Source organism: Thermobia domestica, chromosome 2 (assembly GCF_964235325.1).
Source record: "Thermobia domestica chromosome 2, izTheDome1.hap1.1, whole genome shotgun sequence".
Lineage (NCBI taxonomy): Eukaryota > Metazoa > Arthropoda > Insecta > Zygentoma > Lepismatidae > Thermobia > Thermobia domestica.
Genome location: NC_137455.1, coordinates 179,521,475 through 179,540,086, shown reverse-complemented (window position 1 = coordinate 179,540,086; position 18,612 = coordinate 179,521,475). Strand labels below are relative to the sequence as shown.

Sequence of the window (18,612 nt, the reverse complement as noted above, 5' to 3'; positions counted from 1 at the left end):
ATTTGGAAACATAATACTTAGAGGCACGAGTTTTTCGCAATGCGCGATAAAACGAGAAATTGATAGTTTTGCGCGAAATTTCTAACAATACGCGAAATAACGCGAAATTTTAAAAATACATTTTCATTAAGTTAAAAGCGCCAGTTGCGTTAAGCAAGTTTTTTTAATGCTTTCCCTTCATTTTAAAAAAAAATGCAAGCATCTGAATATTGAAGTACCGTATTTAGAGTTTTACAAAGTGGCCCATGACCTCACGACAAGTGATTCGTCTGGAAAGAGCAGTGTGGTGAATGTTTTGAATGGACAAAAGTTCCGAAGTGATGATTGTTTGAAGTTTGTTGTAAATGGACTTACATACATATGGCTTCCAACAAGCAATGCCAATTCTGAGAGATTTTTTTTTTCCAAGTATGGACTGTTTGGTAAGTGACAAACGTACAACAATGAAGGAGGAAAATGTGGAAACATGTAACATGCGTATGTTTAATGCTTAAATGTAACTTATGCTTATGTGTTTTCAGAAGGCAGCAAAACTTTCCTACTCTTAATAAGTTTAATTACTGATTTTTCTTCAGTTTGATTTTTTTTTTTTTTTTAAATAGAATTTTCTGTAAGTGAAATATCTAGTGTATTTTGTTTTTTAGGTAATTAATGGTTTATTTCTATAGGGATCTATGAATAAAAAGAACGCTTGTAAAATTGTGAGGAAATATATTTTCCACAAGAGCTACGAAATGCGACACTTTATTTGGAAAATGCGACAAAACGTGAAATATAAAAAACAAAACGCGAAATTTTCAAATTCTTAGTGCGAAAAGCTCGTGGCCCTAATAATACTTTATTGAGCCATGGGAGGGACTTGACATTTAAACATCCTGTATCTCGGAAACGAAGCGGGATTGGAGCTATGTTTATAGGAACATTTTTACTTATTTGTATGTCCGCAATCACCTCGTCACTTTTGGCCATGCATTTATGTTATACTCTGTGTGAGAAAAATAATGAATTAATTATTATTTTAAATATTATGTGCCTGTGTAATGTTTATACAGAGCAAACCATTAATATGTCGTAATTTTCATGGTACTGTGTTTTCAAAACAAACAGTGCTTCATTTCTTAACTTTTATTTAAGTTTAGTGTAATACCAACGTATATATTATTAAGTATTTACTTTATATCTTTTCAGATTGAGCATCGGAGTTGTTTGCTAGTTCCCAGTCAGCAATATGTAGGAGCAATAGATGAAGAAAAAGTAAATTGTGGTTTTATGACATTTATTATCGTCTATTTGTGCCTGTTGAACATTAGTGCCTTTTACAATGTATCCAACACAAGGAAATTTTGGATGGGGTTATCCTCCGTACCAAATTCAACAAATCCATCCTCCATATCAAATACAACAGAATCAGGGATACTACATGCAATATTCGTGTGCATACCAAACCTGGAATAATGACTCTAATGGTGGTGCCGTGTTTCATTGTTCAGTTAATCAGGTATATGCTCCTAATCCGGCATATGCTCCTCCTGACGCCAGTCCAAATTCTACACATTACCGGTCAAGTAGATATTCATTTGAATCGGATACAGGTATGTCTACCACTCCACGTGTAGATGCACCAATTTACAACCCAATACAGAGTACTCGAGACTACAACAATGTAACAAATATACAAAATCGAGGTGTTAATCTTGGGAACTGCAGGGAGATAGTTCCGGTAGCAAATCTGCAGAATGAACCGCGTTTATCCTCGCATATTACTGACCAAGAAACTAGTTCTTTAAAAGATAAAAATGAGAAACCAGGAAAGAGTGAAGAGAATACCTTTTCAGAAGTACATCCTGAGAAGAGAAATGATTGTCCCAATACGTATTTCTATCAGAAGTATGGAAAAAGTGAGCTAGAAAACTCGCCAATGAGAAATCTTATAAATAAAGATATGATCTCCAATGATGAGCGAAATCTTTGTAAAGCAGCACCAGATGGAAGAAACATCATAGGACAACAAAAGATGGCACAGAAAGGATTTCTTATTAAGTCTAAGCGTGAGGAAACAGAAAGTGATTTGAAAATACCAACTAATACTAAAAAATCAGATAAGCCTATCTGTAATGGTACGTTGAAACAAAATGATTCCAAATCTTCACTTGCGATAGAAGAGAGACAAAAGAATAAACAACAAAAAATTGAAAGAGTAGTCAAGCATGATCAGGTACAAGTTAGAAACAAAGAAGTCTCGAAATACTCTGTTGAACGGACTAGTAATGAAGTTTCCAACTATTTGCCTAATAAAGAAACGAATATCAATAAGAAAAGTGTTCCTCTTTGGACGAAATTAGGACTTGGAAAACCAAAGGAGATGAATAAGTCAGAGTCGGAGACTGTCAATGATAAAGTGCAAATTCGATGCAGTAGTGGTAGCAATACAGAGACAGATGAAGCAATAGATTCAGAGGGCCATAGTACAGATAGCGACGCTACTATAACAAATGGTTCCTCTTTCAAATTCAACCGATGTGTAGTTTATAGTTCCGATGAAGAGAATGTACCCATGCCAGAAAGTAAATCTAACCCGATCTATGATAGTGATAGTGCAGAAACTGTTATTCTTGATAATGGTAACGCTCCTAAAATAGTGAAATATGATAGTGATTCTGCGGAGACAGTTATCTTAAGTCACCATGGGGACGCCGACACTTCTAGTCTAATGCGAAAGAAAAAGCAAAAGTCAATGAATGAAAGGCGCAGGCATTCCACTGGTGATATATACCGAGCGAAAAAGAAACACAGAAAGGAGTTCTTTGTATTTTCACGTCCAAGAAAAGCGCGTTTCAAAGCTCTAGAAAAGTTACAGAAGAAGAAAAACAGTCCCGAAATAGTTAAGTGTTCACACGTCTGGAAGACAAGTGGGTATATTGAATACTGTCCAAAATGTAGTGAAAAATTACCCGCCGAAACTGTAACTATAAATGTACTTACTGGAAAGGTCACCGTTATCTGTTGGAAGTGTAGTGTAAAAGTTATAATGAAAGAAGTGTTTCATGTGAAGAAAAGTTGTTTCAAATGTTATTGTAAATCAAAGACTTGCACTTGTTAAGTGCAGAGCATGTATGTGGTGTGACATACAGGAAAATGTTAAAAGTAATCTGTAAAGACTTACTGCAAAGCCTGTAGATTGTTTTCGGAACGATAGTAGACTATCGTAAATATTTTTAATCCACAAGATACAAATAAAAATTGTCTTTATAATGAAATGTTGAAAATCGCTAATGTTACCATGGTGTTCAAAATCGCTATCTAATTGTGCCTTCTCATCTCTTCTCTGAAATAAGGGCAATAAATTAAATGTTCGGGTAGAACAAAATAAAACCAAACCGAAGAAGTGTTATAAACGAAGTAATCAAAACATACAGTACCTATATATAGAAACATATAAATGCAAGAATCGTGGAATTTCGCTCAGCCCGAAATTTTGTCATTTTGTCTATGATACTTTCAAGCCACAATTCAGTCGTTAAGAACAAATTTATAGATACTTAGTAGGCTGTTGTCTTTAAATTCTGACCTGTAAAGATTAGTTTGATTTATTATTATTATTTGAGTTGGGTTTGTAACGTCTCTTTTGACGACGAGGCTATATGACACGTGGACCTACTACAGTTTAATGTGGGATCTGAACCACTTGAGCTCCCTCCGGGAATCGAACCCCAGTCTCCCGCGCCGCAAAAAAAAAAAAAAGTAACATAGGGTATCCATATAACCGTGAGGGAGTTAATCTCCAAATTACTGTTCATTTCTTGAAAGATTAATTGAAGAAACTGGAGGTAATTATTGAAAAAAAAAAATGAAAACACGAGTAAAAATATGTTGTTATTGCATATTTCATTGGTTTGCATTATTATTTCGTGTAATGCAGATCGATTGAAGTAAAGTATTTCAGTTGGTACCCTATACATTAATGTTATTATTTCCCAGTAATTTAGCTTTGATCTTTTAAGTCTACTAACTTCCATTTTATCACAGACTTCTTCTTCATGAACGCATGGAATAGTGAGTGACATTACTAAATATTTAGTCCGTTCACAGGAGCAGTGAATGTCATGGAAATTTATAACTCGTTTACAGAAGCTATTTATTAGAGAACTACATTACAAGAAGCAACTACTAGTACTAAACATTACGCTTGGAATACGTGTATCTTATGGTGTGTTGAATTTCGAGTCGTTCAAGACTCCTGTGAAACTATAAAGTATATTCATTCAGTTATAACCTTAGTGGGTTTATATCCAGGATTGGCTGATTTAAACCAGCTTTTTTTCTTCTTCTTCTTCTTCAAAAAACAGCAACTGGTTTAAACCAAAAAACGAAAAATGTTCTTAAAAGGGTATGGGTTCGTAAAATCTTGATGAACACACATTTGTGGGTTATCACGTTTCATTCCCGTGTATTATAGTATATTTAGACCTAAATTTCCCACTCATTACTCAGAGATTATACTACAAAAGCAACTTTTTTTTATATATGTTTATGAATGTTCCTTTTGTGATTTTTTTATAGTTTGTTATTATTGTTATGTAATTGCAATCGATGAAAATTCTAAATATTGTTTCGTTTTAATAATGTTTACTATTGATAAAATATCAAATGCCGTACTTTTTTTTTGGGGGGGGGGGTCATACAAAACCCACGAGAGGCATTTATTGAAATCAGAAATATCTTTGGTATCTATTTATGGTATATATAAATGGGTCAGTGCCAATGTGGACTCAAATAATTCGTATCTTTTCTTACTGATATGCAAATTAAGTCGTTGTACTTCTTTAACTTGAACTATTAAAAGTCTTAGTGAACTAACTTGGACTGAATTAGTTCTTCTGTACTCTCCAGTATTTTCAAAATTGTCCATATGTAATTCAGTATAATGGTTTCACTTCTGCAACTGTTTATCTTCTTGTCCTTCTGTGACTCTTGACAATCATATTAACAAGTATGTAAAGATCAGTACACCGTATTTTTATCAGGAGTCCTTAGTGAGTGAGAGCTCGTCCGTGGCTAAGCGGTTAGCGTACGCGTCTTTGGCGCGGGAGACCCGGGTTCGATTCCCGGCGGGAGCTCATGTGGTTCGGATTCCACGTTAATCAGTAGGTCCACGTCTCACTTAGCCTTGCTGCTGAAAGGGACGCTAAACTGAAATTCAACTCAACTTCCTTAGTGAGTGAGTAGACGTATCGCATTTATGCCCAATCATTCCCGGTTTCGAGTTCAAATGGAGAACAATTTATCTCGGATGTAAGCCGAAAGACCGTTTGGATTCCGCTTTAAGCTTATGTTATCCCTTCCAGCATAACCTGGTTGTTGCATAATAACACCAAGGTGAAACAAACTTATTTCTGTCCATATGTGATGTAAATACATTGAGAAAATTATTTAAACGAAAAAAAGCTGGTTTAAACAAAAACAAAAAAAAAAAAAAAACATGGTTTTTGCCAACCCTGGTTATGTCTGTAGAATAGGTAACATTTTATATTACCGTCTAAGACGTTAGTAGCGATATTATTTGCACCACGTTTTATCTTGATTCCTTTGTTTTCCGCTCATGTCATGCGATGAATAATAAGGTGAGATAGGAATATTGTGATATATTTCCTAGGTTAGCAATTCCATCACTTATCGTAATAGTATATTTATTCAAGGAGAAATTGCTAAGTACTGTATTTTAAAGTTCCGATGAAAAAAAAAAAAAACCCTAAAATAGAATTCTCATACTGTAAACTGGGTAATCGTGAGAAAAAAATATGATCAGAAAGTTGAAGTTCAAGATACAAGCTGAAAGTCAGAGAAAATTTCTACAATTCTTTCAAATACAAAACGAGTAGAAACAGAAGATAACTATTAAACCCAGCCCTTTCTACAGAGATTTCAAGCATCAAGGTTAATGGCCCTATATCTATTTCATGTTGTAGAAAATTTTTCACGGTACCTGTGGTTCAATGTGTGAAACAAGACCCCCTTATGGGCAGAAATCTAGCGTTAATAAGTGCTTAGATGATGAAATCGGAAAACCACATTGCTAACAGAAAAGCTGACATTGTATTTGCTGCCATACTTTTCCTGAAACAATCAGGAATCTGGTGAAGGAACAACAGAAACATTTTTATATGTGACTGCCTCTGTGTTCTAACTACCACAAAACATTGACGGAAAAGTCCTTTGAAATACAAGTGTTAGCAGGTCTGTTTATAGATTCATACGTATGTGGTTCAGCATTCAGTTAATTCGCTGCTACGAAGGACAAAAGAGGTTACTTTTCGTTGAAACGAACTGACAATACTATTTTTTTAAATAGTATTTCAGTCTTACAGTCGGTTTGTTAGTGAAATAAAGTGTAAAAATGTTTGTTGTTAGTAAAAATGAACTTGCACAAGAAGGTCGAAAGGTTTTTCAGTTAGTATTATTGGAAAATATTCATTGAAAGTCAGTTATTGCACAAAAGTGTATTCAGGTTTGATCGATGAAAAGCAGGAAGCACTGAACGTCGATAATTTATATGCAGATTTACAGAAGCGCTACCAAGAATACGTGCGATAACACAAGAAAGAAATAAGTAACATGACAAAAGAAAATGACCATGACAAAAAATATTAACTAAGTCTGTACTCACTATAAGCACGTAACAGGAAAATCTTGATCGTGCACGTTTTAGCAATAACGTGATGCTTTCGTCAGTACGTTTTCTTTAAGAAATCAACGCTGCTTTAAGAATTATACTGGATTTTGTTAATATTTGATATGCATCTGGTTAATCCATTAAGTAATGTGAAGAAAAAGTTAGATACTTACATTAAGGACTTGGGACAACAGAGCACATCTCTGAAAATTCGGAGAAATGACGAAAAGTAATTTGCAGTTAACATGAATATGAGCGAGATCAAGATAAAGAGCTTCCTCAATTTAAATATCAGAAAAGATAAATTTTGAAAATGTTATACTTCAACTGCGGTTTTTTTAAAAAAAAGTGGTTGTTATTTAACATTTTGAATATTTCCGAATAATTACGTTAAAGAACTCGGCTATGTTTCATTTTTAGTAGGAGTTTTTTTTTTTTTTTTTTTTTTTTTTTTTTTTTTTTTTTTTTTTTAAGAGATTTGTAATATTGTTGGCTATAGATGCTTTGGATGTTGGATCTAGATGCTTGTACAAACACAAAATGTAGCTCTTTAGTTACCTGATTATTTACAGAGAAACAGCGCTGAAAGTATGTGAAGAGAAAATTAAAGTACATAACAGTTAACTATCAGAAAAATTGCAGATTGATGACGTATTTTCGACTGTGAAGAGGTGGGATTTTTTTTTCCCCTCAGAATGTGTAAAAATTGTGTTTAACTATTTTCCTCTATCGGGAGTCCAGATTGTCCAAAGTAAGCAATTGACACCGTTGTTGTTTATTGCTGTACGTTTATATTGTGTGTGTACGTTAAAGAAAGAAAATAATCACTGAACTCTTTTAAGTGCTAAGTGATGTATATTCAAAAAAGTTCTACATTTTCGGTTTATCCGAAAAGGATTTGGTTTCGTTTGTGTCGGTTATTTGGAAGTTCAATAAAGCGCCTTCACCATACTCGTATACTTCAACTTTTCGAAACCCTTAAATTTCGAAATTCGGAAAGTATTAAGTACGACAATCCAATTCCGTAATCAGGCTCAGTGCTAGTTTTGCATAAAAGCATGTTCATTTACCGTATAATGTTATGGACGGCATAAATTATTATTATTATTATTTGTTTTATAGTATCATCATTATAATCAGTTCAAATAATTTATATATTTTATTCCCTCTCTTGTAAAATATGTTGCTCTAAAGTGTAAGAAAATGAACTTTTTTCTTTCGAATTTTCAGTTATGTTTAAGAGTAAGAAACTCAACACTTGTAGTCTACTGACAATATTATATACAGTATGTTATTGACTTTCGATATTGTTAAATTTCAGGAGGTAGTTTGTGAATGCCAGGATTCATTATCCATAGTAAGTTTTGTTACAATTTGCAGGCTTTACAGTACTTGAAATAGGGTCTAGTTATTTTATCGTTCAGAAAAGTTTTTTTTTTTTTAAGTTGGTGTGTGAAATGACTGATTGTGAAAACACTGATACCAACAATAGAAAAAAAAATGAAGTTGATAGTATTGTTAATGCCTCTGGTTAATGGTCAGTAGAAAAGATAGAAAAATGTTTGCTTTATTTTTGTAAGTAAGAAGAGTCACATAGTAAGTAGTTTTGTTAAACACTTTGGTTGTAATGCTCTTTAAATATCTTAGTAGAATCAGTAGGTTATATCAGAAAAATAATTTTCGTAATTAGTTTGTGCAAGACTTTTTTTTTTAAGTAAGTAGTTCAATGTGTAGTCCACTCGTAGCGATTACACGGGATTGGTTAGTTTTTTTTTATTAGTACTAAAGTGTGGACGCGTCTGCATCAGATACAGGGATGAACAAAGAAAACACACTAATACTTAAAGTGATCTGTTTATCAATTTTCATCTCCACTGTCGTGAGAATTGTTTATAATTTTATATTATTCGTCAAATATTTGTTCTCTTATGTTTAATTGTGCTTCATGTGGTATTGAAGGACTTACGAATTTTGAACCTCTTACCGATTTCATTCATGCATTTATTTGTTGTCCTGGTATAATAGCGTTTCATTTTAGCTGATAATATAATCACTAAAGTTCCTGTTTTACTTACAAAATACCTGCAATATGTTTAATAATTATATATACTGTATATATATGTATCTCTCAGGAATTATTATTATTTTTATTATTATTACTCGTTTTTAATTACATATGATAGCTTTGCTTTTATCACTGCCATAATTCAGTATAGGATAAGATTTTAGAAGTTACCAATACGAGTTGTATGTTGTTTCATAGTAATTGTTCATTTTTAACATTTATAGATAATAGTTCTATTTATCTGTTACATATACATTTATGATAACAATACGACATACTGTGTGTCTTTGGTTATTGAATAGAAACTTTCTGTGAACCGTAATGTCTATATTACGTTTGTGGATATTTAAAAAAAATAAATAAATAAAAGCATTGCCATTGTGAATAACGTGACACTTTTTGATTTAAAATTATTACTGGCAAATTTTGTGCACACTGAATTCACATGTGCATTTACCATTTATATTTGTTTTATGTATATATATATATATAAGAGAGAGAGAGAGATAGACAGGCCCCTATTTAGGTAAGTGCTATTCTGTGCTCCAGCACAGTACGGTAGAATTAAGGGCGGCAAAATTTTGGATTTTCTTAAAGATTCACAATAAAGTAATATTTAAAACTAGCAATCCGCATATGTTAATGTGTTTAATTCGCTCTAATTACAGTACGTACTAAAGCCTGTGACAAACATCTTGGCATTTCAGCTAAACGAATAAAACGCAAGCTCTGACTCGACGTTGCCAAGTAGTAAAGTGGTGTGGCTATGGCTTGGCTAAGCAGACGAACTACAGCGCGATCAGGTGGCAGGGGATAGACTGAAGTGAATATGCACAAAATAAACGTGGCAATACTGCAGCCCTCTCGTTTGCTAGCAGCATTTAAAAGGAACTTGGAGCGCCACCTTCAAATGCCAAGATGTTTGTCACGCCGTTTAATTAGCTAGCTTATCTGATTATTTTTAAAAAGCTATCCTCTCCCACCTCTACCCCAAGGAGTGAGGATGTACTTAAACATAATGAAAACTGATACCGTTAAACTCGGCGACCTCGAAAACTATGAAAACAACATTAATAGATGTAGTTTCGATTGCTTTTAAAATTTCGTCCTCTCTCTGGGGAATGGAGCATAGGGACCTTCGGGTCAAACACCTACCTTCAGGCAGAACATCACATCATAAACTTCATTGAGTGAATTTGGCCGCGTGATTTAAATGAGATTGAACATCTTGTAACTTATAATACGCAAACTCCTACTCAACAAGAGCTGGTATGTTACAAAATCACGGCTTATTTCCTTGTTTGGGACATAAGTTTGTCGGGGAAAGTGGGGGGCACAGAGCACAGAGGCGCACGATATATAAATACGGGCCTGGATATAAATATATTTGAATGTGTGTACTGTAAGTGAAATTGAGCTGAAGTTTAATATAGGAAATGTTTTAAAGAAATTGTATAATGAAATGCTGTTAGTTTATCAAATATGTGGGTATTTTTTTTCTTTTACGTTTGTCGTAATTTAAAGGATGTATATTTTTTTAAAAAAATGGAAATGACTGCACTTGTATAGTGAGAACATTATCATAACTGATATCGTACTTTTCAATGATTACTTTATATCCTGTGATAATGTAAGACTTACCTCATTGATATTTTATATGGGCAAAATAATATGCGTTCACTTTTTTTTCTTCTTTCTTTCTTGAAAGGCCCGTTTTGTTTCACATTTCTTACCGGCTATTCGATTAGGAAATTCGCCGTATTTGATAGGAATTGTATTTTTCCTAATTTGATTTAACTTTGATAATGTAATAATTTAAATAATAATGTTAAATCGATAGTTCATAATTTAAATTAAATATTTTTCAATATCATAGTTTCATTATTATTATTATTATTGCTAAAGCTTTGTTTTTATATGTACATTTGGGAATTACTTGACTGAATGTAAACGTTACAAAGGGGTTTTATATCCGTAGTATGCAGTTAACAATAGATTTTATTCTATCCGAGGAATTTTTAAAATCAGTTACTATTGACAGATTTTGACATTTTATGAGGGCTCGAAATTTTCAAATAGCGAAGAAAAAGTTGTGATCAAAATCTGATCTGGTTAATGGATTCAGACGTTATATTTTGTGCCTTCATTTTATGTTATAGTACTAGAGGAGACCCATAAGATATTGGAATAATTTCGCTATGGAACTGTATATATGTGTTGACATCTACTTAAAGTTATGGGTACAAACAAGATGTCATCAATAAGTTAGGTAAAATATAAATTTAGTATCTACTGGTAAATTTTGTGCTTAGTTTATACGTAATGGTGCATTTTTTGCAAAAGTTTTAGGTGAAAGTTCCTTTATGGAGTGGTCATGACACGTTCAGAGTTTAATTTGAAGATTTAAGTTAAACAGAGTGTCCCGCGGAGTATACAATAAAATATTTGCTTTGTTATTGGGGTTTAATGAAATATAAACTCAGTCAGTTTTCGCCACGTTAAAAATAATGATAATAAAAAGAAGAAAGAGAGGAAAGGGAAAAAATAGAAAAAAAAGCTTTTCTTTTAGTAAAGCTTGTTTCGTTAATATCAGAGTTAATATTTTAATTAGAATACAATTTTCGCTGGCTTCGAAAGGTTTATTACATTTTTCATTTTTAATAACGTACACATACACTCACATCCCGCGTTTTAACAGATTACAAGAGAACAGTAATGGTCTGATGTTGCCTGTTGTCCGTAATTCCTACACTAAATCTGCAACCAAGCATCTATTCAGTTTGATAGTGGAAAATACCTGTATACTGTAAATATTCACCATAATACAGTAAATGTAATATTTTCAGTTTAAAATCAGGACTTTCAAACTTAATTGGCTGCTCTAGATTTTTCCGTTGTTTCCAAAATCCGTTAAATCTAAGGATGGGTGTGGTATCGATATATTGGTTGATTTTTACTTTAAACCGTCAAGAATTTAGTTAAAGTATATGTGCGTATGTGAAATTAAGATCTTATCCAGAGTTGTATGTACTTAGTTTTGTTAAATATTTCGTGAACTGTATATAGTCTTCGTGTTATATTTGACATATTTTTAGTTGAGACGAAGTCAAGTGCTTTCAAAAAATAAGGTGTGACACGCTATCTTAAATAAGCAATAACAAGTGTGACAAGAAACTATTTATACAATGTTAAATTCATGATATAAAATATTGTATGTAAATATTCGAATTTATATTTGTTGGTTTGGATGATCGTTTTTCATTGAGGGAAAAATAGTGAATGTGGAGTGTAATTTGAAACCAAGTAACATTGGTAATTATCAGTAGTTGTGTTACTTCGTACTGGGAAATGTGAGTTATAATTATATGTAAAGATTGTCCTTTTTTACGAATATGAACATATCCTACTTTCATTAAATAAAAAGTCACGATACCTATGGTAACTGTCTGCCTACTCACTTTCTTGTAAATACAAAATACTTCGAGAGGGAAATACTACGGACCAATTTCAAACGTGACCGTGTATATGTATATAAGGTATAACAACATGTTAAATATACAAGTAACATGTATAGTGCTTTATATTCTAGATTAACGTTGTAATATTCATAGTTGATTATTACTACGAAGAAAAAACGACTAAAATTAGTTTTATGAAACCTGTTGCGTACATTTTGCAGTAGAATCTCTGATTTTTGTGAAACTATCAAATAATTTGTTTTCTGTTCCAGTTTTGTTTCAGGACACTTCGAAAGTTCTTGCATTGTATTGTTTATATGATAAATGGAACAGCACATCCGTCCCTTCCAGTGACGAGTCATTGCGGTTGAAAATTGTATATTTTGTGCATCAACCCCGGTGAAAAATCCTTATTACAATACGAAGATGCCTTAGTCTACCATTCATGTTCACAATAATTTATAGTCAGGCTGATAGTTATCAAAGCGTGATTGACAATATTTATGGTTTATTCATGCTCAAAGTATTCACGTGTTCATAGTGAGTTTCGTGTTAACATTGTTGCAAATAATAAATTTAACTTTTCCTTTTGTTAGTTATTTTTATCTTTATATTTGTCAAGTCAAGCAAAAGACATAGTTTGTAATTGTAAGCAGCGTTTACCAGTGGCGGATCTAGAAGGTAAAACGGGGGCTGCCAGAACCCAGACTATGATAGGCATAAGGCCCCCGGGTTGGATCCGCCACTGGCGTTTACTCTTTAACACTTCAAAGTTTTGATATGTGACTTGATATTTGGAGTTGTTTCTTGTCTGCCAGAAGCCAAACTTACTGTTGTGATGTCACATTTGCAGCAGGTTTTTATTTTTCTGCAATAAAATGACTGGATATTTTGGAGTCTTTCCTACGTACCATATGGATTCGTTTGGGTTTATGCCTCAGTCTGTCAGTCAGATTGATTATTGTATCTTTCTTATAAATACAATATGCCTCGGTCTGTCAGCCACATTAATAGCTTTTAGTTCACAATCAGGCTAATAGTTGTTCCTACCTGACGCCTAGAGATGTCATTATTAGATAAAAAAAATTTTGCAGACGAGCCGAAAACTTCGAGGAACAACTAGTCTTCTAATTTTTACATTTCAGGAGTTAAATCGTTTGCCAATCAGCTTTTAATGATAGGGTCATTCCATATGAAATCACCAAATTTGAAACTAAAATGTGGCTCATGTTTTTTAAATTTTCTTCAAATTTTGTACATGTGTTGTGGTATCCTAATAGCACACCTGTCAAATTTACAGCTCTACCTTAAAGGGGACTGCTGTAGGAGCCATTCGAAATTTGGGGGGTTTGTGCAAAAAGCACCAAAGTCCGCCTTCGACTTAAAGTACTGAAACCGCTATATCTCTGGAGATATTGAAGCTATTTGAAAATGGTTTTCACTAAAACAATCTTAGAATTTGTAACATTTAAAACATTGTAGTAATGAACTTCTCAAGTGAGGTTAAGCAAATGAATTTCGCCATCAAAGAAAAAAGAAGAAAAAATGATGTCAAAATTTGGCAATTATTTCTGAAGAAGGCCTACCTAACACCAACCTCAAATTTTTAAAATAAGTAGCTGTGGTGTTCCTCTTTAACATATAAAAAAAAATTAAGGGGGTGTTTTTTGGTATGTTCAAGAAAAACAAATTATGACAATGTAACTTGAGGGTGGACTTAAGCACTTGTTGCACAAAATCCCCAAATTTTTAATGACTTTCCAATTTTCCGTGTTAAAAATGTTTATAATTGTCAAGAATGATATAATTGAATAAATACATTGTGCCAAAAATCTGAAACTTCAAGTACCATTGCTGAAAGGACTCAGATTCTGTTATTAGTTCCAAAATCATGGACGATTATGAAAACTGTTGAAAGATTTCAAACAACCGAGTATCTCGTTCGTAAAGCTCAGAAGATCAGTAAGGAACATGGTATTTTAGCCAAACCTGGTTCTAAAAAAGGACATAACATTCATGCAAACACCTTGTAATTAGTCACAGTGATAAAGTGCCCTGAAATGCTGGATTCAGTGTCAGTATCAGTAAACATATAAATTTCACCATCAAAGAGAAAACAGAAGAAAAAATGTCAAAATGTTTTATTTATTTCAGAAAAAGGCCCACCTAATATCAACCTCAAATTTTCAAAATAAATAGCTCTGGTATTTTTGTTTATCATATTAAAAAATTAGTAGGATGTTTTTTGATATGTTAAGGAAAAAAATTTAAGTCTCATATTATTTAATTTTCTAGTAATACCGGTACAACTTGCATGGCTAAGTATGTTCCTTTACAATAGTTGATGGCTCTTATGAAAAAATAATTTAAAAAAAAAAAAAGTAGAAACCTTTTCTCAAATGTAATTTATAAAGTTATTTTAAAACAATATGTGCCTATTACGCAGCCTATATAGTGCTGTTTGATTTAACAAAAGTAACACTGAACAATAGTGAAGTATTGTTATATAATACACAAATACGTAACATTTCCATGTTTGGTTGATTGTAAGCAATTTGAAACCTAAGATCTCTTATCACAATTTCAGAGAAAGTCTTCTCAGTAGCTTGAATTTCTTCTTCAGAAATACTGTAATTTCTGCCAGTAGCAGTTGATGTACTGCGTACTCCAATATTAATGATGCAGTTTTCGTATGGAATCCAGCATGTGTCAAATGTTTTTGACCAGAAAAACATTTTCTTGGGTTCATAGGGATGAAGGAAATTCACATTAGTCACGATGTTCTTCTGAATTCTCAACTATTTTTCCAATTTACCATTTCTCTTCAGAAATGCACGCAATGAATTGCTCACATGAAAAGATTAATGTCTTTCGATTCTGCTCAAGTATTTAGAGTGAATGAGATACACTACTTTGAAGAAGATACACGACTGACTTCAAGTTTCAACAGGCTAAGAAGATACACGACTGACTTCAAGTTTCAACAGGCTGATGTGTTCATAATGATGAATTTCACGCATCTCTTGCAACGTTATGGCTTTTACAATCTCTTGAAGTATTGGATGAAGGTTTCCAGCATAAAAAAGCGTTTGGTTATAGTTTGACAAAATTCGAAGAAATCGGCAACAGTAAGAATTCGGTCATCCAGCGGACTCTGTAAACTAGCATGTCTCGCTAGACATTTCATCGTCTCCATCGCAAACTCTTTTGCTGTGACTTGTGGCAAAATAATTTCACCAACAAGTGATTCCAAAATCACTTATGCAGGCACAAGTTGACAAAGTTTTCTTTGCAGTCTTTATATCGGGCTTCTGACCCATCTCCAAAGTAGATAACGTATTTAATCTGAGGGAAAACATAGTTAACATACTTCAAAAGAATAACTTGGAAAGCATAAAATGTAACTGTGTCGTGCTTTAACATATCACGGACACAACATAATGGAACATTTGATAACAGAAATTATAGGATCTCTTAGGATGTTGCATTTAAAAAGATTAGAATGTTGCACAGTTGAGTAGAATGTTGCACAGTTGAGTAGAATGTTGGTCCAGTGCTACTCTTGAACTTCATTTTGAATAATACAGGAGTAGTTTTCAGCAAAATCAACTATAATTAAGTATGATTTGTCATTCAGAGTCTCTACTGTGTGTATTTGAAGTAGTCGCTCTGGGATTTGGCTACGAAATGATGCTGCGCTAATTTGTCATTTTTTTCCTACAAAAATCTCAATGTAGTCGTCTGTTTCTTTAATAATTGTCTCCATTTGGGTTCCGTCATTTTGAACCCATTGTTTGTACTTATATCTTCTGAGTGAGTCAGTTCTTTTAATGTACGAACGAGATATTCTGTTGTTTGAAAGGGTTCAATTGTTTTCTTAGTCGTCCATGATTTTGGAACTAATGAAAGAATGCGAGTCCCTTCAGCATGGGTACTTCAAGTTTCAAATTTCTGGCATTATTTATTTATTCAATTACCTCAGTCTTGACAATTATAAACATTTTCAACACGGAAAATTGGAAACAGTCATTGGAAATTTGGGGGTTTTGCGCAGAAAGTGCTTAAGTCCGCCCTCAATTTACAGTCATTTTTTTTTTTTTTTTGGACATACCAAAAAACACCCTCTTAATTTTTTTGTGTTAAAAAGGAACACCACAGGTACTTATTTTAAAAATTTGAAGTTGATGTTAGTCAGAAATAATTGCCAAATTTTGACATTATTCTTTCTTCTTTTTTCTCTTTGATGGCAAAATTCATTAGCTTAACCCCACTTGAGAAGTTTATTAGTACAATGTTTTAAATGCTACAAATTCTAAGAATATTTTAGTGAAAACTATTTTCAAATAGCTTCAATACCTCCAGAGATCTAGCGATCTCAGTACTTTAAGTCGAAGGTGGACTTAGGTGCTTCCCCCCAATTTCGAATGGCTCCTACAGCAGTCCCCTTTGAGATAGAACTGTAAAATTTGACAGGTGTGCAATGTTTGTATACCATAACATTTGCACAAAATTTGAAGAAATTTTAAAACACATGAGCCACCTTGATTTGTTGATTTCATATGGAATGACCCGATAATATTTCCTAGATGAATGACACGTTGACTTGTCAGTGTTAGAGCACCCACCTCAGTTGCAAAGAGTTCCTATATTGCTTTTGTCATGAGAGAGTGGTGTACATTATGCCAGTTGGTTGGTTTTCTCAGGGTTCTCCCACGATCCAATTTTTTATTAATCTTATCTTCTTTAGCCTACAAGCATCATATCATGAGATGTAAAACCAAAGATTTTGTTTCATTTCAATGTTCCTAGTTCGTGCAGATATCTGTTCAGCACAAATTTGACAGTGTATCTTAAGTGCCTCTCAACTAGTCAGTATTTTTAACAATCTGATAAAAATTTACTAGTGTACAAAAACTAAATTTGGACGAATGCATATAGGAGAAATGTTGCATTCCGATTACTTAGTCAAACATAAGGAGCAGTCAAGTATGTTACTGTTCAAATCAATTGATTTTTTATATAATTTAAGATAGATATACTGATTAATTGTAATATTTCCTTAGTTAGCTTACATTGTTATTCTGACACACACATATAGATAGATATAGATATATCAAAATTTAACCTAACAAAGGCTAGGAGCTAATTCGGTTTTTATAAATGTGTATATTTTTATGGCGACATTCTACTACTTTTCGGAATTTGCAAATTTGTATACTGCGTATGCTGGTTTTTCTATGTATCCATGACCTGTTAAAAACACGTAATAGTGTTATAGATTGCAGAAGGCAGTAAGCATAATTTCCATACCTAGGTTATTAAATTGAGTAAAAATTATTTAAAATTTTTTTGTCTTTTTTGTTTTTGCTTCTGGTAGCGAATGGAATTCCTTTCATAGTTCGACAAGAGAAGAGAGAGAATTACACTTCCCTTCATGTAATATTTCAATTCGTGGCTTGATAGCACAGAGATATACATACTAATTATTTGTTAAAGTAGTATATAAAGCGAATATATGTATTCATGTTAAAAAATATTGAACCAATCTCATGGAAAAGCCGATATCTGTAAAGTAAGAAACTGTTCTGTATTATTTGTGAACTTGACGGCTCCTTTAACGATAATAAAAAGAATCAAAACTTTTTTTTCTAGAATATTTTTGTATATGTCTTGAAGAATATGTTTGTATCTAAAAATTCTGGAAATTATATTTAAATAAATCATGCTCACATTTCAGAGTTTGTATATATTTTTTATTATTAAGATTGTTTTCAGTGATTGTATTTAACCCTGATAAGTAAATTAAAAAGTAAGGTTTTCCGTGAACTCTAAGAAAGATTATCAGCAAAATTTCCACAGATCACTATGTACGAGCAATCCTGATTATACAGTCAACGATTTCTTGGTGGTTGGATGTGAGAATAAATATATACAGTATATACATGCCCTTAAACTGTTGACCGTGATTCACGATGTTCGTCGATTCCATTATAACCTCCACAATATAGAGAAATAAATAAGATGTATCAATTTCTGAAGTGCACTTTTTCCAAAGCTGTTGGGTTGTCGCGAAAGTCATAAAGTCATCTCACATTTTGCAACAGATGGCGCTGGTTCATTTTTTGATAGACTACTTATGTACATCTATGAAATTGCTGTGCATTTTGACAGCTTCATTCAAAAAAAAAAAAAAAAAAAATCCAGATTTTATAAGTTATAAGATTAAACTGTGCATTTTAGCCGTATTTTACTGTTTTACTTCTATAATGTTAATAATGAGCGTCAAGCTTATAAAAAGTTGAATAAAGTTTACGGTTATAATGCTCTAGTAGTACGTCAGTGTCAACGTTAGTCCTTGAAGTTCTGTGTTGGTGGTTTTGATGTCAACATCGCCTTTCGTTCAGGGAAGCCACCGAGGT

The 18,612-nt window shown here is 32.9% G+C and overlaps 1 protein-coding gene across 2 annotated transcripts in view; it reads left to right on the top strand.

Annotated features, from left to right (window-relative positions):
- Window positions 1-17,929, top strand: part of LOC145677651 (uncharacterized) — a 36,217-nt gene extending 18,288 nt beyond the window's left edge. The window contains exons 3-4 of one of the 2 annotated variants that reach the window (XR_014129923.1): window positions 1,189-15,143; window positions 15,181-17,929. Coding sequence is in view for 1 of the 2 variants with exons in the window: in XM_081748086.1 (XP_081604212.1) it covers window positions 1,322-3,100 (1,779 nt within the window). In the remaining variant the exon portion in view is untranslated. Of the gene's footprint in view, window positions 1-1,188 lie in introns of both variants that reach the window. The other variant, XM_081748086.1, reaches the window with a different exon arrangement.
- The last annotated feature ends 683 nt before the right edge of the window (window positions 17,930-18,612 follow it).